Raw genomic sequence first — 24,431 nt, forward strand, 5'->3', positions numbered from 1 at the left:
CTATTTGCTGTCACAACCCTCAACCTCCTCCAGCCCCTCCAGGTAAAAATCACTTCTATTCAACCTCTTCCTCTGGGATCTGACTTCAAGTCCCCGCTCACTAGCTTCTTTGTTCTCACATGTTAGTGGTGTGAATTAACAAATTTATCTCTTTGCCAATTTTTAAAAAATGTGTGGTACAATAAATTCTTTGGGTGTTATAATAATAATACGACAGTATGATTACAAATAATTTATTTAATATTTCTCTGTGTGTGTTTGTCTGTTTAACATACAGGAGGTCCAGCCTGGTCATAACAACCAAACTCTACTGGGGTGGAAAGTAAGTTAAATAACTTTTATTTTCCCTACTTGGTAGGAAACAACTAGTAGTTTTATCTTTTTAGGCCACTATTTCACATCTAATATGCCAAAATCAATTGGTTTAGAGTGAAAGAGGATTATTTCTCTCTTGAAGGAAATAGCAATTAGCCTGGGATTCAATTTTAACAAGATGCTTCCAAAGAAATTTAGTAGCATGAGGTCACTTGTTACTAAGTGATTCACGGAGATTTTCCAAATCTCAACCTCATACTTAGAACGAAAATAGAGTCCAAATTTTGGGAAAAGGAAATGAGCACATAGCATCATCAAAGAAAAGCTATTCAGCTCTGCCAACACTCAGAGACTTCTCCGGAATACGGATATAAAAATATCTTGTCTGGTCCCACTGTAAGTCTCTGATCCTTTCCGCAGAGGGCTCTGAAAGTGCAGATAAAGGGGGCATCTCACTGGAGAATAACGCAGAGCTTCCTGGATCACTCGCTGCCAGGCCACATGAAAGAGAAGGCCTCTCTCTGGTGTAGGGTGCAGAACAAATGTCACAGGATGAATGGCTTCTGATGGGCCTACTGGTGTTTGAACTGGTACTTACATTATCCAGCAGGACTTAGAAGTCCTGGCCTTTAAGACAAACATGTAAGAATACAGCAAGCTATTCCATAAGCCTTTGCATGGAAATCTCAAGGATCTCTTAACAAAATGTAAATACAGACAAACATAACCTCATTTACCACCCTATAATTGATAGGAAATAGTTAAAAACAAATTGGAGGCAGAGACCAGATTTTTAGAAATCTTCTAACCAAAATGTATGTGTACCCCCCCACACACACACACACACACTCATATTTTATTGCTGTTTTTGAGCCTGCTTGTGATGAATATGAAAACAAAAATGGAATTTAGATCTTTACTACCATTGTAGTCTATATAAAAATAAGGCAACATGGTGCCTATGAGAAATGCAAATTTACATTGTCTATGCTCTGATTCATGGTGCCATTGCTTGGTGCTTTTGCAGTGGTACTCAAAACCTTGCATATGGTTTAGAAATAATCAGGAAGTAAGACAATCTGCAAGAACCAGTATATAGTAGAGAACTATATATAATATTTTCTAATATACTTATAAAAGGTGCAAAGACACCAAAGGCGAATGGTAAACTACTAAGGTTGACAAAGGTATTGATGTTGAAGAAACATTTCAGCAATGCTTTAAAACCCAAGCACCACATTCCTTTCCAATTGGCCAGAGTTTGAGAATGGTCTGAAATGGCAAAAGTCCTGGTTGAATGTTGGTCTTTGTAAGATACTAGTTGATGGAAAAGTTGTTTGCTCAGATTTCATAAAAAGACAATAATTGTTCATTTCTTTTGAAAGTCAAAAGGCACTTTCCAATTTGCTTCCTTTTCGGAAAAGCTAATGCCATCAGCAGCCTGGCAAGCTTATAGTAAGCTCACACACTTCTAGCAAGCCTTTTATTTCATTTGCTTGGGATTGGTAAGAACAAGGTGGGGAGGTTGAGCCATGTGTCAAGTTATATATGGACAGGGTGTGGGTGGCCGAGTTGTTATTACTGTGGGGTGGTGACAGTCATGTTAATTCATCTCCTGGGGTCTCTGAAGAAAAGGGGCTCAGTATGCTGCCCACCAGCCTTCCTCCTCAGCCTGCAGTGGTGCAGAATTTGCCAAGAACGGGGTATAAAATTAGCAATTCCATCCAGAACAACCATTCTTCTGTACTTTTGAAACAGCGATAAAAGAAAGCATACCCCACTCAGTCATTTGCTTCTTTTTCTTGTTAGAGCTGAAACGGAAAGAGGGCTGTCAAGGAAACATATAATCGAAGGTAGGTTCTGCTGCTTCATTTTACTTTTATCTGTGGGCTGCTGATTCAAGAAAGGTATCAGCCAAATACATTCAAAACACATTGGGAGGGGAAAAATAATCTCTATAAAAAGAATCACAATCAACCAAGTTTCTTTCTGGGGTTGAGTGTTGGGAGTGTAGTGATAGAGAGGGCAGAAGGGAAACTCAGATAAAGTCCAAAATTTCTAAAACTGTTGTCATGTATAGCTATGCTAAGATTAATAAAACACTTGCATAAGGCTTTTCAAAAAAGTTTTATTCAAATATAATAGATATACCATAAAAGTTTATCCATTTAAAGTATACAATTCATTGGTTCTGCGTATGATTAGAGTTGCACAATCACCGCCATAATTTGATTTTAAAACATTTTTCATTTCCCCAAAAAGAAAGCTTGTACCCACTAGTAGTCACTTCCCAACCCTTCCTTACCTTCTCTCCCACATCCCCAGGCAACCGCTAATCTATTTTTGTCTATAGATTTGCCAATTCTGGTCATTTCATATAAATGAGATCGTATAATATGTGATACTTTGTGACTGACTGCAGTCACTTAGCATAATGTTCATCCATGTTGTAGCATGTGTCAGTACTTCATTCCTTTTTATTGCCAAATAAAATTTCATTGTATGACTATTCCACATTTTTTTATTCATTCATCAGTTGATGGACATTTGGATTGTTTCCATTTTTTAATTGTTATATAAATAATGTTGCTATAAACATTTGTGTACAAGTTTTTGTGTAGACATATGTTAAGATTCCTATACTTTAAAAAAAAGTATATATGCATAGAAAACAATTTTTAGAAAATTGCCACTGTGTGATTGATTTATGGTACCATTGCTTTTGCGATGGTACTTAAAACTTGCTACAGCTCAGAAATAAACAGGAACTAAAATAGTTGCAAGAACCATCACACAGTAGAGTACAACTACTCTAATTCACTGTGAGGATTATGAGAATTGGTGGAATTTTTACTTATTTCTTCATTGTCTATATATTACAAAATTTTACACCTATACCTTTTGCAATAAAGAAAAAAATGTTAAAAGTGGCTGCCATATATTTTCAACATCTTTATACTAGTTCATGAACTATTTCAGAAAAGTCCAAGACTTTATAACTTTAGATTCATAATTAATCATTTAGACAGATGATTTTTGTCTCTTTTAAAACTAATATTATTTATGAAATACAAAAGTCACCTAAACTATAAAGTATACTCTAATCCCACAACTTTGAAAATAAAAGTAGATAAAGAAATAAAGTCCTTCCTTTGTTCACCTCATTTCATTCCACAGTCTGACTATCTGGTGCATATCCTTCCTAACTTTTCCTTGTAGTTACATTGACTTCTCTGTCTATACTACCTACTTATAAACACAAACATATGTACTAAATCAGTGGAAGTAATCCATTTATATTACTTTAACAGTAATAATTATATTTGGTTGTTGTTTCCAAAGTTTTTGTTTGAGTTTGGTAATTCTTACTAATTAATTTTTAATATATTTGTAGGCATTTGGGGCTTTGAAATCAGATGAACTTGGTTTGAGTTCCATCTCTGTCATTTATGAGCTGGGGGACTTTGTATAAATGACTTAACCTCATTAAGCCTGCATTTCCTCGACTGTAAATGGGCTATAAATATTCCTACCCTATGGTGTTACTGTACATTGATTGAAATTTGGTAATTCACATTGAGCGCAGTGTCTGTCACATAATAAACACTTAATAAATTATTTGTCATCATCATCATCATGATACTTTGTAGTGCAACTTCTCATCACCATTCTATAGATAAGGACACCCTTTACTAAGTAAGGAACATTCTAAATTTGCCATATAAATGACCACATTCCAGCACTAGAGAAAGCTTCCAAACTCTTCACCCAAACAAAATGCCTTTCAGGCTTTGGTGTCTAATTTAACCTGTCTCTCAAAACTGTTATCATTCCTGCTCTAGCATTTGACCCCCTACCTTGTGTCTTCTAATGAAGTTTATCAATGAGAAGTAAACCTGTCGGCTTGTAGCAACAAGTTGAACAAACACAGCAGAGGGTGCTGCCTACTGTCTTCTTGTTTTCCTTTCCTTTTTACTCTAACTAATTAAAAAAAAAGAGATTAAGAAAGTGGTTCAAACTGGCAATCAACAAAGAAATATAATATTAAAGAAAAAAAGAACAGCATGCTACTGGGATTTTTACCAAATCTCCATTGCTTTAATATTTACCTGTAATTGTTCATAATTTCAGGATTCTCTTTTTTAAAATCCGTTTTCTTCAGCTTAACATTCCATAGATGGGGGCAGTTTTATATCCTATATTACAAAGCATACTAAATGGCAGTTTGGAGTCAGTCGTGCATTTCCTATGTCTTGAACATCTTAAATTACTTCTATTCACATGTTTTTGGTAGAATTCTTCCCTAAATAAAACCACCCCTTGATCTTGGTTCTCCCTTACAGAATTTTGTACATCATTGATGTGGTAGTCGTTTTCCTAGTAATTTTGTTAATTTGCTGTGAAAGATTGAAAATTTGATAATGTAGTATATATGATATTAAATTGTGAATTAGTGGGACTTTGATGTAACAGCGTATCAACATTTAAAGATATTGGTACTTGATACTCTATTAAGGAAAATTAGTCTCCAAATTTTAAGCTTGAAAGTCACTGAAATAACTTTAGAAAAAAATAGCTCAGATGACTTTATAATGTTGGTACATATGTTAAGAATTGTGTACAAATTGAAATGTCTGTGTACTGGTCCTCAAAATGAACAATAAAATCTCAATTATGAAAAAGAAAGAAAAAAGAAAAATCTAAAAATCTGTTTTCTTGAAGCTTCATATAACCTAATAGAAATATCTTAAATTCTCCTTTTAAATAAGTCAGGAATTCTCTTAGGAACTAATCTCTCAGGATGCATAAACTTGTTCAGCTGAAATTTCAATCGACCCAGAATCAAACTTTAACACAAAATTTCAAACTTTTGAGATTGAAAAAGAATTGGGATCTATTATTATTATGTTGTTATTGTTGCTGTTATTTTACAGTTTATAGCTTCAGCCAAAGCAAAAAATAATCAGGAGTGCAAAAAGGACTGAAATTATGGAATTGAGTAAATTTTGTAGGGAAATAAAAGGAGGGACATGAGATTTCTAGACCCAAAATAAAGTTTGAATGATTTACAAAATTTAGGTTTCATTGGTACTTGTTCTGTGATAAAGGTGACCTTATTCAACTATTCGACATTGGAAATTTATGCACACATTAAATTTGAGAATTGCTCTTAAATTTAATGTGTGTATAAATTTCCAATGTCGAAGCCTGACTTATGTAGAGTTCAGGCCACTTGTGTGCTGGGTAACTTTGGCCACCTGAGTTAGTTTATATCATGTAAAATGAGCTTGACTTGTGAATAATGTAGTTTTGAAAAAAATTCATATGAAAGACCTTTTCAATGAGTCCAAAGTCCTTGCCTTAGATCCAGTTAGGAATAACATTCTCCTTAGAGTCACAAGGAAGGGGTAGAAGTCTCATTAACAGCTTTATTATACCCATTTAGAATCCCAAGGTCCTCTCAGGTTCTGAAAGTCTATTTATTCATTTACTAGTAGTCATTCTACAAACATTTATTAAGCTCAAATGTACTAGTATGCCAGTGTTAAAATTCGGCAGATCCAATTTCTTGGTATCTAACGTGAAAGAATAGAGATGGTTTGGTAAGCCAAAGTATAAGAATAAGTAAATTGTTTATGTGCTTTTATAGGCAAAACTTGTGTCTAAGTCTATAGTTGCCTTTCAGGTAAACAAGTTTTCTTATGTGATTCAAAACACAAACCCACTGTCATCGTTTTAGGAATAGAAAAAGAAAATAATCTGAGAAAGCTCTGCTTAACCATTTCTAATGAATTGCAAATGGTTAATCCTACTATCTGAACTTGAGCGTCGGCCTGCAGTCTCAAGGGTCCCAGGTTCGATTACAGTCAAGGGCATGTACCTTGGTTGCGGGCACATCCCCAGTAGGGAGTGTGCAGGAGGCAGCTAATCGATGTTTCTCTCTCATCGATGTTTCTAACTCTCTATCCCTCTCCCTTCCTCTCTGTAAAAAAAAATTAATAATATATAGATAGATAGATATAGATATAGATATAGATATAGATAGATAATTTATTATTTTTTAATTTAAAAATAAATTTCATAACAAGTGGATTCACCCCAGTATTCCTTCTTAGTGTATCATGTTCATGGTAATAGAAATTAGCCACCAGAATAACCAGGTTTCATAATGGGAGAGGCAGGCACTTACATTATTCTAGTACAGTGCAGTCTTTATTTAAACAAAAAAAGCAAGTGTGTCCTACATCATGATTGAGAGGTCTGCCGAGAAGAGCCTGGAAAATTACATAGGGACACTGTGTACATTACTGACGGCAACTTTTTTTCAAGCTACCAGTAGATAGGAAATCAAATGTGCAGTAGGTATAAAAAATGACAACGCGGCATATATGAATAGAACCCTTGCAGAATCTCCGAACTACCGATCTCCTTGTTCCTACAGTTAGACCTGCAACCCTGAGCACCTGACCCACGCGCATGCCAACCTGCTTAATGTCTGGAATGAGCACCTGTCTTTAGGTAGATGCCTGTACAACAGGCTTAAACTGAATTAAGGATCACCTTATAAATAATACAGTTCCTGTTCAACTTCAGAACCTAAAAGAAAAATGAACTTAGATTTCTCTTTCCTACAGTCACTTGAGAGCCATTTTCTTTGTATAACATAATTTATCATCCTGTGGACTTTTGAGGAATTGCCAGTTAATTTCTAGACATTCCTCAAGGGCAGGGAGTAATCCCCCTGCTTCTCTTGTATTCACTCCAGCAGATAGATACTGCCTAGGTGTCCAGGGACAGGTTAAGGTCAGAGTGCCTTCAGCAAGTGCACTCACTGCCCTGGAGCACTTAGCTCCTTAGGTTATGATTAGCTGTCTGGATGCCCTCTGGAGCCAAGGTTAATGCATTTTTGTTTGTCTACTTAAACTTAAAACAATACCTGGCCCCAAGCCAGTGCTCAACAAACATTTGCTAAGTGGACATAGATCTTGACCATTTGTTTATTGGAAATAACCCTACATGGCTTTTAAGGAGACATTGGTGAGCATGTCTTTATGTTGCTGTGAGTTAGCTATTTCTACAAGATTAAAGTATCCCAAGTAGGAAAAGGAAGGACTACCTGATTTGGTTTGCAATCACATGAAAGGTCAGAGAAGGAAGTTCATCTAGCTCCATGTCATCTTTGGACAGATGAAGAACGACCAACTACAATGACCTTTCTATCAAGTCCACACCATTATTTTGGGGCATACATTATTACCTTGAATAATGAACCTCTGCCAATAGATGCTCTCGATATGCACTGCTAGCTCCTTGGGGGTGAATGCAGTGTCTGTACATCTTTATACTCCCAGAGCCCAGCACAGTTTCAGAATCAAACTGGGATTCAGAACATGCTTATGGCATGGAAGAGTGAATGGCTTAAGTCGTGACTGATCATGTAGCAATCACAAAAGGGCCAAGTCAGTCGTAGCTTCTTCTCCTGCTTTTTCTCAGCCCACCCTGAGCTGCTGAGAAGAGACACAGGAGGAGAGAGCCATCATCAGGAAGGAGGACCTTGTTCCCAGGGCCAGGCACGAGCCAGAATGTCACTAAATGCCTCCAAAACCAGAAAATCTCTGGCATTCAGTCCTTGGCACCTCTCATTCTGAGATATGAATACCACCATTTTATTTACCACATTACTAGACTAGTGCATTTACAAAGTACTTACAACTGATTGTATTTGCTCTCCGGAGCAGCAGTTCTGAAGGTAGCAAGTACTGTTATCCCCACTGCAGAGCAGAGAGTTGAATCACAAAAAAAGGTGAAATGAGCCAAGTGAGATCACACAGTATGCTAGGGTAGATTTCCAACCTTTCAGACCTTGTAACACCCTATTTATTTGTTTGCTTCGTGATCCGGTCCTCCCCTTAACTCCTTCATACAATTGCTTCCAAAAAGTGGCTCAGATCATAGAGCTTTTTAAGTTAAATTGAATGGCAAGCTGCCCCTGAGGTAGCTGGTAATACCCTGAGCCTGAAAGTCACTGCAGTTTTTCAAGAGCAGGCATTGGACCTTATAACACCTGTCTGCCCTAATCTGCTCATCAATGCTTCTTTTAACCATCTGCCACCATAGACAATCCTTTCTTAATGAGTGAAAAATACTTCCGGAACTATATTCCAGCATTCCATTTTCCTGTCAGAAAAGTAATTGAGGCTGGCCGATAAACTAGTTTGAAAAATCAAATTTAAATGAGCCAACTTTAAATTTTTAAGAGCCTCATTTAGCATGCAATTAATTTTATGCCTGTAATAAAAAGAGAAAACCCTCCGGTCTTCCTGAAGAATTAAATAGGCTGATAAGGAAATGCTGTGCCTCATGGAAATGAGATAAAATGGCTCTTGAACACTGTCCTTTCAGTTACATAATATTATGTACAATACATTCTATTTCAGGGAAGCATTAATTCTACTGAAATTAAATATTTTTTTCTGAATAGTCACAGGAATGTGATAAAATGGTTAGAGTTGAAACAGACTATGGGTTCTAGATTTTATTGTAAGCTCTCACTCTGTCCTTTATATTACCTCTTCAGTCTTTATAGCTTCTAGTATTTTTGTTTTTCCCAAAAAGAATGGGGAGTAATAGAAATAATAGAGCTCAGCTGTATTTAAGATTCTTCGAACTTTGTTCCAATCAATGAGATGTTGAGTAACGCCCTCACTGGCCAACCCTTTTATTCCTATTATAACCCATTGTGGCATTGGTTGTCACTTATTTATGAAATGTATTATTTTTATGTTTTGCCATGCAATAAATATACCTCTATTTCATTATAAGTCCATTAAGTAATTCAATACATGACATTAGTTGAATTTTTCAAGAAGAAATTCTTAGGCTGCTTTTTATTCTAAACTTTGCTTCTGGACAGTACCACACATGAGTCACTACAACATGATCACTAAGTCTGTATTTTCCAGTGTCGTGGGAATACTAATGCCATAGAGAAAAGAATTTTATTTTTTAAAAAATATATTTTTATTGATTTCAGAGAGGAAGAGAGAGAGAGAGAGAGAGAGAGAGAGAGAGAGAGAAGCAAGCATCAATGATGAGAGAGAATCACTGGTCGGCTGCCTCCTGCAGGTTCCCTACTGGGGATTGAGCCTGCAACCCAGGCATGTGCCCTGACCAGGAATCAAACTGTGACCTTCTGGTTCATAGGTCAATGCTCAACCACTGAGCCACTGAAGCCAGGCTAAGACTTTTCTTTGTGGGGACAAAATCAGACTTTGACATAGTTTTACAAGGATTTAGGGGTCAAGTAACACATCATTGTATTTAGTGCCTCCTTGAAGCTAATTTAATGCTTTTTAATTTTAAAAAAGTAAATTCTTAAAGATAACCAAAATTCAACTCTTTCTAATAGTGCTCATTTTGGACTTTTTCGGTTTGTCCTGCTTCTGTTCCCAGGATTGAAGGGCTCCCTCCAGAGGCTGCAGCTGGAGTATGTGGATGTCGTCTTCGCAAATCGACCAGACAGTAACACCCCCATGGAAGGTGAGTAAAGAAATTTAATAAAAGACTCTGGAGTTCCTGATTCTAGCTTGATGACTGTTCCACTCACAGTAGGAAATGAAATGTATTCAGACTGATTTGACTGAATATGAACAATAACAACCTTTCCAGTCGATGTCTTTCAGCCTCAATATTTACCTTCAAAGCCAATGCTCAACATGCTGCATCTTCATTCCTTTTTAAAGTAGTTGCAGGCATTGGAATTGTGGCCTCTGCTGGGTACAGTGCTCACTCACTTTTTCCAGGTTCTTTTCACTTCTGTGGTTCCATCAACTAAAACAATAAAATTAATTAGAAGGGGAATTTATAACCCAGCCATCTTATTTTGAAGTAGGTCATCTGAATGACTTCCTATTTTATAATGACTCTAGGTCTGATTAGTTTCCAATCCGTGGAGCCACTATTTAAAATGAGACCCTTCATTGCAACTTGGTTTTTGGTTCTCAAGGAGCTTCAACATTTTATTTCCTTTCTGTTACAACAGTTTGAAGACAATATTTTGAGCATCTCCTGTGAAAACTTACAGGACATTCCTAAAAACAGATTTTCCTCAATTTGCATTTATTTATGGAACCTACCTAGTATTATTGAGAAAGAAGATAGTTTGGGAGGACAAGTTAAAAAGAATGTTCTAGTTAATTGAGGTTTACCATCATGGATTATCACCCAAGGTTTATGAGAATGAAAATATTTAGAAAAAAGAGGGGGAAAAGAATGTTCTTGTTATTTGAGGCTTACAGTGTGACATAGATTTATAAATTTTCAAAGAATTCGGATAAAGTAATCAACATAAAATTATACTGAAGGTAATTTGTCTTTGATGGTTCAAAAGGTAGTTCACAAGCTGTAATACACCAAGTTCTATAAAGATTTGTTCTTGCTATCTGGGTTATAAAAGTTATAAATAAAGTGCATATGAGTTTTTCTGTAGGTTTTTCTGACAAATATAATGTTCTCCTAGTGTTTTCTGCTTTCCTGATTCTGAGTAAATTAGGAGCTTACTATAAAGCAATATCAATGTTGGAAATTCATGATAATAATCCATGGAAATGACATAAAAATGCATATTTTATCAAAGCAAAGAATGGATGTTTGATAAGGCAAATTATAAATGTTTTTAGTCTAAGAAGGGGATAATATGGAATCACACTATTCTCAATGATACATCAAAACAGAGCACTAAAGTGATTGAATGAGTGAACGTGTGTGTCAAAATGCTGTTTAAGCTGTGAAAGTCTGAAATTGCTTCCTATTTAAGTCCAGTGACTATTTTACTTTGGAAAAGTATCCTTTGCAATTACACCATGTACAGAATAGAACAGCGATTTCCAACCAGTGTGCCGCAAGAATTTTTAAAACATACACTGACCTCTTTTCCCCTTAGATTGTCAAATTGAAAAAAAAAAATGACAATAGCTATCCAGTGTGAATGAATCAAAAGTATACCTATTTTTTGTCAAACCTGCAAAAAAATATATTCTTTGGTGTGCCACAGAATTTTAGTAATTTGTTTAGGTGTGCTGTGTTTTGTGCTTTTTTGAAAGTCAATGATTCCAACCTCATTCCATAAAGTCCTGATCTGAAGGGAGGATCCTGGAAAAGAATATGTTTATACTCTCTACAATTTAGCTACTTGCTCTATTCTCCCTAACACACACACACACACACACACACACACACACACACACACACACACTGGCTTTGTGCTTTCTTCGCATCTTCAGTCAATAGTGAAGGCAGAAGAGATTCAACCCCTATCATTAATGCAACACAAAAGAAGAAAACATGTGGATCACATGCCTGGGGTCTGTGGGGCCTCTTCACAAATCTGTGGCTCTCGCCAAGCTCAGAAATGGCGTGTTTTCCCCCTAAGTTACTTTTAGTTAAGAAAAAGGAGGCAGAGGGAGAACGAAGATGGCCCTGCTCACCCCAGCTGTCAGGTGGAAACAGAGCTGTCAATATTTCTGGGGCTGTGGGTTTGTGACGCACGTGAACATCCTCCTGTGGGAGTTGTCATCTCCCTGGAAGATCGCTAGAGTTGTGACAAAATTTACCTCCATATTCAGAGGGGATGTTGACTCGGTCTCGGGAGAATTCATTTTTATACTCATCTCTATAAATTCCTCATTGTGCTGATTGTGCTGCAGCTGATCTGCAATGACATGGGTAGGACTCAGAGCCTAACATTACTCAGCTCTTTAGTCTGGGCAGGTGGGGTTACAGACTTGAGCAGCTGTCACTTAGCAGCATCTCGCATAAACTCAGGGTCAACGAGCATGATGATTCAATGGGGTGAGCAGAGACACCTGTACCATGGCTAATCTGGAATTCCCAGGTGAATAAAGACCCTTCAGTCTCTCTCTTACTTTCTGTACAAAATGAAGTAACAAAGAGAGTAAATGGTTTTGTTAAACCCCTCCTGGGTATGGGTATTTAATATGTGTAGTGACAAAAAAAATGGAGTCTTCAATCAGAGGGTGAGGGCACTAGTTTTAGGTGTGTATACTTGGTTGAGTTGCTCAGACTTTCTGTTGCTCAGTTCCAGCTAGGAAAGGGAAAGGAATTTGAGTTTGATATTTTGATTGACATCTATGGAGGCTGTGTTTATAATTTAAAATGATGTCAGGACTGTCTATGGCCCAGAGTTGGCAGAAAATCCATGGGGCCAGTCTGAGTTTTCATCAGGGTCAAGGGACACTTTTTCCCAGTGAATATAATGAGCCAAAGGAAGACTGGAAAAATTAAGTTGTGTTATGATTACATTATCATGAGTCATGCTTGCTCCACATTCTAGTTACATATGTTTAATTACCTAATTTAAATAGATCTGACTTAAATTACATGTAAAGAAAATGAATTCTTCCATTAGTTTCAGAATAAAATTGGTTTACTTCATAAGAAAATATCATTATGTCCAAAATAATTAGAAGTTTAGGAAAATCTTGTGTGCTTAAGATTCAAGTCTCCACAAATTATAAAATAAGGCACTTGGCCACCTTTATAAAATATATACATTACACATAGACATCCCTCATATCCCACCACTGCTTCCTCCCACAAACCCACCCTAGGAATCTGGAGCGTTTTGAAAGTGTCGCTTCTCCTTGGGGAGTAATTGTTTGTCAATGTTAAAATACTGGAAAAGACTAGAAACCACAAAAGCTTACCCTCTGCAGTCTGGAATTTTCTATCCTTTCTAAATATGTCCCATTTTTAGCTTTTGCTAATTTGTTTTTAATTCTGAAAGGTGAGCTTGTGTTGTGACTAGCTTCAGTGAAGACAATCATACAAAATTAATGAGAATTAGAGAACATACTTTTAGATGACTTTTTGAAACCCTACTATAGTCAATCCCAAATTTACTTACATAAGAAAATTATTTTTTCTTTAAGGACAAGTGGATGGAAGGGATGGGTAAAGGGAAACAATAGAAAAGGAAAGAAAGTTTTGTGTTATCCATTACTTGGAGAAGGAAGGAAAGTGTATCATTAGCATAGAAACTGGAAGTGTATTTGGTAATGGAATGAACCTAATTACCACCTAGAAGTAAATGCTTTTATCTAAGAAGATGAGAGAGGGGGAAAATTGACTTAAGAAGTCACACAAAACTTAACAAGCAAGTTAAACAATCCAACTGGTTATCCTGGCTGATAGAGCTATCTATGACCTGCTGCTGCCCCCTGACTGACCTAGTCTCCTGCTTTCTTCCTCTTTCCCTCTGTGCTTCAGTCATATTGAGCTGGATTTCTCCAATAAAGACTTTCAAACCTTTCTGTTCTCAAGTCACAGTCAGAAATATATGTTATATCACAACCCAATACACTCACACACTATACACACCCACACACACATACACACACACACACACACACGCACACACACACACGCACACATATGTAAAAAACAACCACAAAAACTTAACAGCAAGCAAAAAAGGGAGATATAGAGACCAGAAAGAAAATTTTGGGAGATAGAAAAGGATGAAATTCCATCCATTTCCCCTACTCCCTTCCCAAGCACTGGTCAAAAGCCCCTTTCTCAAAAAACCTACAGAATCTATTTTACATGTCACCTTATAGCACTTAGCATAGCCCAGAGAAGAACATGGCATAGTAAAAATACTCAAATCTAAAACCTGGCTCATTCATTTATTCATATTCAACTGATATTTAGTAAGTGCCTACTATACACTAAGCATTGTTCTCAACCCTAGAGAACAACATAAGCAAAGATCCCCATTCTTGGAGGACACATTTATTCTAGCAGGAGAGATAGGAAATAGACAGTAAAACAATAATAAATTAAATTATATAGAATATTAGAAGGTAATTAAGTGTTACAGAAAAAATAAAAAGTAGAGCAGGGTAATGAGCTTGGGAACACTCAAGAAAGAAAGGAAGAGGAAGGAAGGAAGGAAGGAAGGAAGGAAGGAAGGATGGAAGGAAGGAAGGAAGGAAGGAAGGAAGAAGGGAGGGAGGGAGGGAGGGAGGAAGACAAAAGGACCAAGGACTGAGCCCTGGGGCTCCCCAACTTTAGGAGGTTGGGAGGAGGGAGAGAAGAGTATGGCACCCAAGGAACAAGTAAGGAAAACACATCCAGGAGGAAGAAGTGATCAACCATATCAAAGGCTATGACGGGTCAAGCAAGTTGAGGACTACGAATCCATTGGTGTTAGTGTAAGGATCGTCAATAACCTCGACAAGAGTAATTTTGATGAAATAGGGAGTGAGGGAGTAAAAGCCACTAATCTCTGAGTCTCTGTTTTCTCATGTGGAAAACAGCAAGGAAACCTGTTGATTTAGGATGACAACGTCAAATATTTCTGCCCCTTTCTTCAAAAATAAAAAATCACCCAATAAATAGCATACAGGTCAAAAAACTAATATAAAAAACTTCCTTTCTAATGAAAGTAGCTGACAACTCAAAACTTGGGACCAAAATATATGAAAATAGAAAAGGAATAGAGCAATTGTAAATGACTTAGCAGAACTGAAAAGATTTATTAAAGGTGACCACGGGTGCATCTCTCTCGGGTCGTCCCCTCTGGACAAGTCCACGTCCAGCATTCCACCTGGTGGCTTCCCCAGCACGTCCATGTGTTGGTGTGTCGCACCCACGGGGTTTTTACTGGTTGGGAGCATTTATCTAGGGTGTTCCTCAAGCAGCTGCTGGTCTTGAAATTTCTGGAGCTACTATGATCACAGCGAGTCTTGGCTGTCAGAGTTACCCGGGAGAGATGTCCTTTACCTAAAAGCTACATGTCCAAGTCAACTCCTAGTCTTACACCTGCAGTCCCTGTGTCACTGTCTTCTGGTCCTGATGTAGCCCCCCGTTTCCAGAACTCTCTTTAAAGCAGTTTTTAAAAAAACTAGTTTTTAGATGAATACTCCGGCTAACCTAGTGGATATAATCTAGGAAGTTCCACGATTACCCATTTCAAGAACAAAGTATTATGTATGCTTTTTAGTTGTTAGTGCCACGAAAGCAGATGCTCTCTGTGGGCGCCCCGCGAGTGTGTACTTACGTGTGTGCTTCCGCTGGAAGCAGATCAAGTCTCCTTTTCTCAGCACGTGGAGTGTTTGTGCAGGCTCCCCCAGCTTTTTCTGTATAAATCAGGTGGTTAGGTTTTATGTTGGAATGGAGGGTCTGCAGTGCCTTCTCACTGTCAAAATCTTCCTGCCAAGGCGGTGTTCTGCTGGTTAGTTCAGTTCCCAGTGTGGACCTTAGATTTTTTTTTAAGTAAAAATAAGAATCTATACTGACTTCATGTGGCTGTTCTGGTTTTAAGGGATGAGCTATATATAGGCTGTGTGTTTTCTGTACTGATGTGGCGCTTATTAAATACTTCTGTATCATAAGTAAAACTTGAGGTGTTTTACGAGGGAAAAAAAAGTGCCCACAAGTGAGAAGCAGGTTAATTTGCACCACACAACCTGAAATGGTTAAGGCATTAGAGGCACCAATGTTCCAGAACATGGGCTGAGGTGGGAATTAGAAACAAGGTAGTTACTTAAAAGACTGTTTGGAGCTATTAAAGCTCATGTCCCCATATCTGTAGGCAGGGTCCTGCCTTTCTCCTCCAATGAAGGAGGCAAGAGATACATCAACAGGAGAAATTCATTGAGAAGCTCTAGTCTAAGGGATACCAGACACAGAGGAAGGTGGGGCCAGGCTTACAAAAAAAGGTTATGAGACCCCAGACCTTCCCTCTCACTTACCTTCGGGTCACTAACCATGCACTTTCCCCAGGCAAAGTTAAGAGAACATTTCTCTGGCTAAAATTAACTATCTCAGAAAAAAATAATCTAGCAGATATTGACATTGTTGTGAAAGAAAACCCCAGTGGGACAAAGTGGCAAGTCCCCTAATTGTTCTAGCTGAGAAGTGCCATCTAAGCACAATTTTAGTGCTTTACTCTTAAACAGGAATGGAAACCCAAGGATCACCTGACATTCAAAGAAAACCTCCAATATGGGAAAAAAAAATTGTTAAAATAGCTCAGTAGAAAAAAAAAACCAGAACAATGCAGAGAGATAGGAAAATTTTAAAGAAGCTATAATTAATATACTTGGTGAGATAAGAAAAGATATTGCATCAGTGGAATAAGAACAAGATAGAAGAGAGAAAAAGAGTAACGTAAAACTAGAAAAAATAATAGAGATTATAAACTATATAGTTAAAAAAAATTTTAAAAACCAATAAAGATGTTGAACATTAAAGTTGAGGGATATTTTCTAAAGTAGGAAATGGATAATAGGAGTGAAAAGATAAGAAAATGAAGGTTCTTTCCAAGAAGTCCAATATCAATTCAACTAAAAGATTTCTAGAGAGCACAGGTAAAATGGAAGAGAGGTAGTTAGTGAAAAAACAATACAAGAAAATCTGATTTGAAGAGTATGAGTTTCCTGACTGAAAGTGCTCACTGGATATATCCAGGACAATGACTGAAGACCCACACTGAGGAACTTTAAAATGAAATTTCATAGCTGAAAAAAATAAAGAAAAGCATTGTAAAATATTCCAGAGACTTAATAGAGTATGCACATGAAGGTTGGAGAATAAAGATTGCCCAGGGGTTTTCAATAACAAAACTGAAAGCCAGAAGTCTATGGAGCAAACCTTCAGAATCCTAAGCAAAAAGAATTCCTCACTCTTGGATGGTGGACAAGCTATCAACCAAGAGTGAGGAAATAATGTTTGACTTTTCAATCTCCCAAACACAATTGCTCGGAAGCTACTGGAAAATGTGCTCCACCAAAATGAGAGAAAAATGCCAGAAAGGGGAAGCCAGGGGATCCAACCCATTAAAGGGAAGAAGAGAATCTCAGATTGATGGGAATGTCGGTTGTGGCAGGAGAATGGTGGACTCTCCATGGGATGTTACCAGGGGAAGAAAATAAAAAGAAACTGGGTTCCCCACAGCGTGACCATGTGGAAAACTATATTGAGAGATATTTGCTTAAAACACGAAAAATTTAGCTATTGCTCTAAATAAAACTAAGTTAATGAAGGGATTGTCAACTCAAAGAAAAATGAAAAGTAATAGAAGAAAGGAAATTGTAAATCATCCTAAACGGCTCTGCTCGGTAGTGGACACTAACTACACAGCCATTATAATGAAAACACAGAATATTAATTTAATCCTAAACTGAGATGTGAATATATGGGGAAAATAGTGAAGGTAGAAGATTGTATGCATGGAAGCTAAAACCCTCCCTTCCACGAGTCAATAGATAATGTCTGAAAAAATGTAGACCACGATAGTAATGCATAAATGGTGAAAAATGTAGAGACTATACCAGAATACGTTGTGTATGTTGCAAACGGTGTCCTCTGGCGTGCAGGCGAAGCATGGAAGGACTACCACTGCTCTTTGTTACAAGCCTTTTCATTTTGACTCTAAACTATCTATATGTGTTACTTTGACAAAACTAAAGATCAAAACAATAACCATACATATATACACACAAATGAGATAAAAATGCCAGTGGTACTGAGCTGTCAGTGGTAATGAGGACCTCATGGCTGTTGAAGTCCAGGCACAGTCCTTGGGGTTTAGAAATACACAATCAGTGCTAGTTTTCCTCCCCGAGACTCCACCTTCAGAAGCCAACCCACTTCTCACACATCCCCCCAGGAGCACGCCTGCACCAGATATCGACTGTCATTTCCCAAACAGGCTGTGCTGAGCCGGACCCCTTCCCTCAGTGGCCGCCAAAGCAGGCTGTGACAGAGAATCCACGGCAGGGTGAGAGAAAACATAATGTCTATATATCTTATATTTTACTGTTTTTAAAGAGTAATAACAGGGGAGCAGCATGTGGTCACACACACTCACTGCGCAGCCACCTGTGTGAAGTGTGTGATCTCAGGAACAGAAAGTGGTTCCTGCTGGTGCCCAGAGGAGCTCCACAGTGAGCGTCTGGCTCCTTTCACTACCTGCCATGCTCCATCAGCGGCTCCCAGGCCACAGGGCTGGGCACGAGTCTGCCTCTTTCTAACTTGCTGAGTGTTCTCTATGGCTAAGAGCAGCTAGAGCTAGCCTGCTTGCTTTCAAACCCTAGCTCCAACACTCACTAGCTCACCTTAGCTGTGCCTCAATTTCCTCATGTGCAAAGCAATCTATATAATTAAACCCTAAGCGACAGTTATGGCGGAGCGACCAGAACGACCGGTTGCTATGATGTGCATTGACCACTAGGGAACAGATGCTCAATGCAGGAGCTGCCCCCTAGTGGTCAGTGTGCTCCCACAGGGGCAGTGCCGCTCAGCCAGAAGCCGGACTCATGGCCAGCGAGCACAGCTGCCACTCCACGGCGGGAGCCTCTTCCAACTCCACGGCAGCTCTACCAAGCAGTGGTAGCAGGCACAGCGGCCCAGGATGAGCGTGAGTAGCATGGCACCCGGCCCCAATTCAGTCTCCTCCCTGTCTGCCTGCTGCTTGGCGCACTGCTACATCCCTCGGGGGATGTCCAACTGCCGGTTTAGGAAGTCTGGCATCCCCCGAGGGGTCCCAGACTGCGAGAGGGCACAGGCCAGGCTGAGGGACTCCCCCTCCCAGTGCATGAATTTCGTGCACTGGGCCTCTAGTGATGATAATAATAAACCTATTCAATAAGATTGTTGTGAGGAGTAAATGAGTGACAATATGTAAAGTGTTTAGAACAAGGCCAAGTATAAGTACTTAATTAGTGTTATTATAAATATTCCAGAAGACCCTTATGTATGTGAGGGAGCACCATAAAATGGGCATGAAAATATACAAAAGTTCAGGACATAAAGGATGAGGTCAAACTAGGGTTCTGTGTGTAATTTAAGACCAGTCCAAGAGAGGGACTATTCATTACATCCCTTTAGTCACTCAGCCCTTCTGGTTGCTCACAACTGAGCATGAGTTTCTCCGGAAACACAGGGAAGTGTATTGTGTGTGGAAAAGGCGGCCGTGGGAGGGTGAAGAAAGTTGGACAAGCCACAGAGTAAACATGAGGCATTTTCCTTCCAGGTCAGTTTTACTCAAAGATTTGTCAAGGAAAATACTATTATTGTTTAAAAGTCAATGCTTTATTATGGTATAGAGCCAAAATTTGCATAAATTTTTATGCAAAGTCAAAGTGGCCTAATAACATTTTCTTTTGTGGCGCTGTAGTGGATCATGTGGTAGACATAATTAAGAAACACTATCTTTGCTCAGCTGGTGTGGCTCAGTGGTTGAGCATCGACCTATGAACCAGAAGGTCATGGTTCTATTCTGGTCAGGGCTCATGCCTGGGTCCCCAGTAGGGGGCTTGCAGGAGGCAGCCAATCAGGGATTCTCTTTCATTATTGATATGTTTCTATCTCTCTCTCCCTTTCCCTTCCTCGCTGAAATCAATAAAAAAAAAAATTTTTTTTTAGAAAAAGGAACACTATCTTATATTAAAAAGAAAAAAAACTTGCTAAGTCCTCCCTTAGCAGAAGATTCTAATGGAAAAAATAAGGGAAAACAGACATCTTTGGGTGAGGGATGGAGGACCCTTCCTCGAAATCAATAAAAAAAAAAATTTTTTTTTAGAAAAAGGAACACTATCTTATATTAAAAAGAAAAAAAACTTGCTAAGTCCTCCCTTAGCAGAAGATTCTAATGGAAAAAATAAGGGAAAACAGACATCTTTGGGTGAGGGATGGAGGAGAACCTCAGAAATGGGAAAGAAAGCCCCAAAGAAAGTGATCAAGGGTTCCAGATACAAACACGCATACAAGCGTGAAGTGGAAACTAGATACGAGGAAAAGAATGCTGAGCATCCCAGGGTTAACCTGGACGGGCCAGCCTCCTCCACAATGGCTCTTTCCATGACTGTTGCTCAGCCACTCCTGGGCCTGCCTTACATATTAATGTACAGAGCAACAGGTGCCTCATTGTAGTTCCTCTTTACCAGGCAGTTCACTGCTAAACAGCATCCATTCCACCATGTCAAGTTTTGAAAATGCCTTTTGGTTAGTTACCAGGTTCCTCCCAAATATAGATAAGCTCTGCAGAGCCGGATGGTTCTGGGGCTGCCAGGAAGCCATATCTGCGGAAGGGTAGAGTTTTTGATATCATTAAGATGAGGATAGTGTCTCCTTCCAGACGTCTGCCACAACAAGGCCAGCTCTACACTTTGCAAGAAGCAATATCAATTGCTTCCTGTTACAGCATGAAGTTAGATTTGCCAATAGAAAAATCTCATTAGGATAAATATTTTCCCCTTGTATCAATCCTCTGCCAGGTTGCCTCTTTAATCTTTCATCCACAAGATAGAGTTTCTTTTAAAATAAAGTTAAAAGCCTGTCCCAAGCAACTGATACACAGACAGTTATATAAATATTAAAAGCTGCAGACAGGATAATAGAATAAGAAGTTACAAATCAAGATTCTGCATCCGCCTGTCTAACCAATGATGGTGACCTTCACACAATTGAGAAAATCAGAAATGTGAGGCTTGAGTCAGATATCTGCAACGCAATGACAGATGTTTCCAAGTATAAAAATAATTGTCCCATTAATAATGAATATAGAAATATTAGGTGCCACATAGAACTTGTGGGGTTTGGTTAAATTAAATTTTTAGTATCTCAATGAACATTTGGAAAACCATTTCTTAATGAGTGTTTTGCATAATACATTTCCTTTTGACATGCCCAAAGGTTTACTTCCTCACTTGATAGAGATATTTTAAACCTTTACATGTGGTCTTGAAATGCATAGATACAGATGAAAAGAAATGGGAAAAGATCTGTTTCATTTTGTTTGAGCATGGGCATTGGTGGGTGAGGCTGGTTTTAGAGGAGGAGTGAAAACCTGGTTTCATCAAGTTTTTAATTTCTCTGAGCCTCAATCTCTTAAAATGTAAAATGAAAATATAATAATAGCACCTCATTTTTCTGTAGTAAAGCTTAAATGCAATCATGTTGATAAAACTCCCAGCACATAGTAGACACTCATAGAGTTAGCTCTCTCCCTGTGCCTCTGTTGTGGGTGTGCCCAACCAGACCCAGTCTGAGCACAGAGGAAATTGTTGGCTGTCAACCCAGAAGTCACCCCTCCCTCTCAGGTACCCAGATTTTCATGTAAGTTACTATGCTTCCCCCAAACTGCCAACTGGCCCAGAGGAAGGCCACTCCCCTCTCCCCTTGATGGACCTCAGTTTCAAGGTGAGTTCTGGGTTGTGTTAAGCCAGTCAGCTCAGAGTCACTGGTTCATGTGACCAAAACAGCCCAATCAGAGTGAATGTCAGGAGTCTTGGATTGCTGAGGCACACAGCCCTGGACAGAGATGGACAAGGAAGCAGGTGGCCACAGATGCTACTGCCAGCCACCCTGATGCCACAAGGAATCCAGCCTGGATAGCAGAGCACAGCAGAGCCAGGAAAAAGGTGGTCCTCAGTGACTTGGAATAACCAACTCTGAAGCACATATTATGATCTCTGCCAATAAATCTCTTTTATAATTTAAGGACTTTCAATTGAGTTTTCAATAACTTATTCCATTAAACAAATCCAGAACACCACTGATATGTCAAGAAGTTTGAGACATCCTCATTTCTAAGAAAAACAGCAGCCCAAATCGCAAGAGAATCACAAAATAAAAAGCTAATCTCAAAGATGTCATCTTTCGATTTTTTATATATTATGACTAAATGAAGGATCTTTATAACTAATATCACATCTTTCTATGTGTTACTGATAGGTTTTATTGCCATATACCAGAATACCTTCCACCATAATTGTTTCATCGATAAATTTGTTCTATCAAATAAACCTACACAGCAGGTGAATTTTCTCATTTATTTCTGCATACATTCTGTAGATTACTCATTCTGAAACATTCACTAAGAAATGTTAGGTTATTGAAAATCAGGTGTTCATGGGAATGTTATCTATGGCAAAGATCGACAATTGTTATCACCTGCTTTGAGAATTTTCTAGGTCACTGCTATAGACTGAATGTTTGTGCCCCACCCCCACCCCAAAAATTCCCATGTTGAAACCTAATCCCCAGTGTGATGCTATTAGGAGGTGAGGCCTTTGGTAAGTGCTGAGGGCATGAGGGTAGGGCCCTCATGAATGACATTAATGTGCTTATAAAAGAGACCCCAGAGAGCTCCCTCGCCCCTTGCACCATTTGAGGACACAATGAGAAGCTGTCTACGAACTAGGAAGAGGGCTCTCACCAGACCCTGAATCTGCCAGCACCTTGATCTTAAATTTCCCAGCCTCCAAACTGGGAGACATTAATGTTTGCTGTTTAAGTCACCTACGGTATTTTTGTGATAGCAGCCCAAACAAATGAAAACAGCCATATTCTACAATGAAATTTGTGGCTTAATTGACAGGAGCAAAACTTCAAAAACTTGAGAAGGAAAGAGAATCCTTTTCCAAATATTAATTTTTTCATTTATGTCAGAGAGATAGCCCATATCTGGAGAAGACCCATGTTTGAACTTTAAACAATTGACCAGTGACATTGTCAAAGGAAACCCCAGGACACTAACATAGACTCCTACAATCCACCAATGATACAACTTTAGGCTTCACAGATGACGACGTAAGTCAGGTATCTAGGAAATGTGCACAACCCTGGAATTTTAGTTCACTTAGATTTGTTTATTTATTTATATTTGTCCATTTGTTGCCTTGCTTCAGACAAAATTTAAGGCAATGGGGTTTACTTATTCTCATTTTGAATGTCTCTAAATGAATTAGAATTAATTCCACTGTTCATAAATCTTAAAGAATTTGGTATATGGAAGAATAGCACTTTACTCTATATTCACCTTGAATGCTACCTCCTTTTAATCGGGACAGAAATGGTCTGATTAAGTAATTTAATTGCTACCATTTAGTATTAACCAAACATAGCAATTGCAAACTGATATTATGGAATCACCAGGTTTTAATAAGAAATAGTGGGGAGCATGTTTAGATTATGTTGGAGGATGAGGTGCGATTTTATGGTACATATTCGAAATAATTATTTCTTGGAGTGTCAGCAGGCAATAGTTGGTCTAGGTGAGCTGCTGGAAAGACTGGGTAGAGATAAGAAGATTACAAAGAAATAATAAAGACAGAATGGTATTGAAAGATAAGAAAACTGTGTCATTGCCTCAGGCAAGTCGCTTGGCCATTCTTATCTAAATGTGTAATGGACAGTTGCTCTCTTGCTAGGATTAAAGGTACCTCTCTGGTGGAGGAAGAAACAAGGATTGAGCAGAGTCCCCAGGACAGCCTGTGCCTGTCTGTGCAGAAGTCACAGCAAGTTCAGGCTCTTACTCTGGGGAACTGTTCTTATTTGCATGTTCTGCAAATGGAATTTTCTGGAGTTTTATTCAGTTTGAGATAAGGTAAAAGATGGAGGGGATGGGAGGCATGACAGGGGGAGGTAGGGATATGCCACAAACTCAAACAAGTTCAATTAAATTGTCTCTCAACCTTAACTTTCACCCATTTATTCTTTCAAGACAAGGGTTGGACTAAAGATGGTCAAACCTTTTTTACCAGTCCTACGTCGATGATCTAACCTCACTTTGAAACTTATGGGTACTTACCAACTACTGATTTTGTTCAGGGCCTTTGAACTTTGGGTAAAAGTGAGACTAAAAGTGTCCCATCTGAACAATATCAAAGGCTCAGCTCAAACTGTCGAGGGTCGGGGAAAACCCGTGTGTAGCAGAGCAGAGGTAGAGGGCTCTGTGCCCTTTGGGGAGGGTTCTCTCGGGGGAGCTGCAGGGTGAGGACAGTGCTTTGTCCTTGGAGACATAAAGCTCCACATGTAACCCTTTCTAGTCTCTTGAACCTGGGCTGTTCTGATCCAGAATCATCTTGGCTGACATCCTGATCTTGTAAAGGCATCTCTTGTGAAGATCACTCCTTCTCTAAGCTTCAACAGGTCAGACGCAGACACAAGCCCTCTTAAAGCGCTCTTTTTCAAAGGGCCATCAGATTTGAAGTCTTTCTTCCAGGAAGCAAAAAGATAGCTCACATTGCTTGTCATTCAAACACATCATGAACTATAGTCAGCAGCATATTAAATGCAAAGGGATG

General features: G+C 38.6%; 1 protein-coding gene across 2 annotated transcripts in view; it reads left to right on the forward strand.

Annotated features, from left to right (window-relative positions):
• Nucleotides 1-24,431, forward strand: part of KCNAB1 (potassium channel, voltage gated subfamily A regulatory beta subunit 1) — a 323,567-nt gene that overhangs the window by 263,311 nt on the left and 35,825 nt on the right. For both annotated transcript variants that reach the window (XM_014546234.1, XM_005874427.2), the window contains exons 6-8: nt 278-322; nt 2,125-2,168; nt 9,769-9,855. In XM_014546234.1, the coding sequence (XP_014401720.1) occupies nt 278-322; nt 2,125-2,168; nt 9,769-9,855 (176 nt within the window). The remainder of the gene's footprint in view (nt 1-277; nt 323-2,124; nt 2,169-9,768; nt 9,856-24,431) is intronic.

This window comes from Myotis brandtii, unplaced genomic scaffold, assembly GCF_000412655.1.
Source record: "Myotis brandtii unplaced genomic scaffold, ASM41265v1 scaffold436, whole genome shotgun sequence".
NCBI lineage: Eukaryota > Metazoa > Chordata > Mammalia > Chiroptera > Vespertilionidae > Myotis > Myotis brandtii.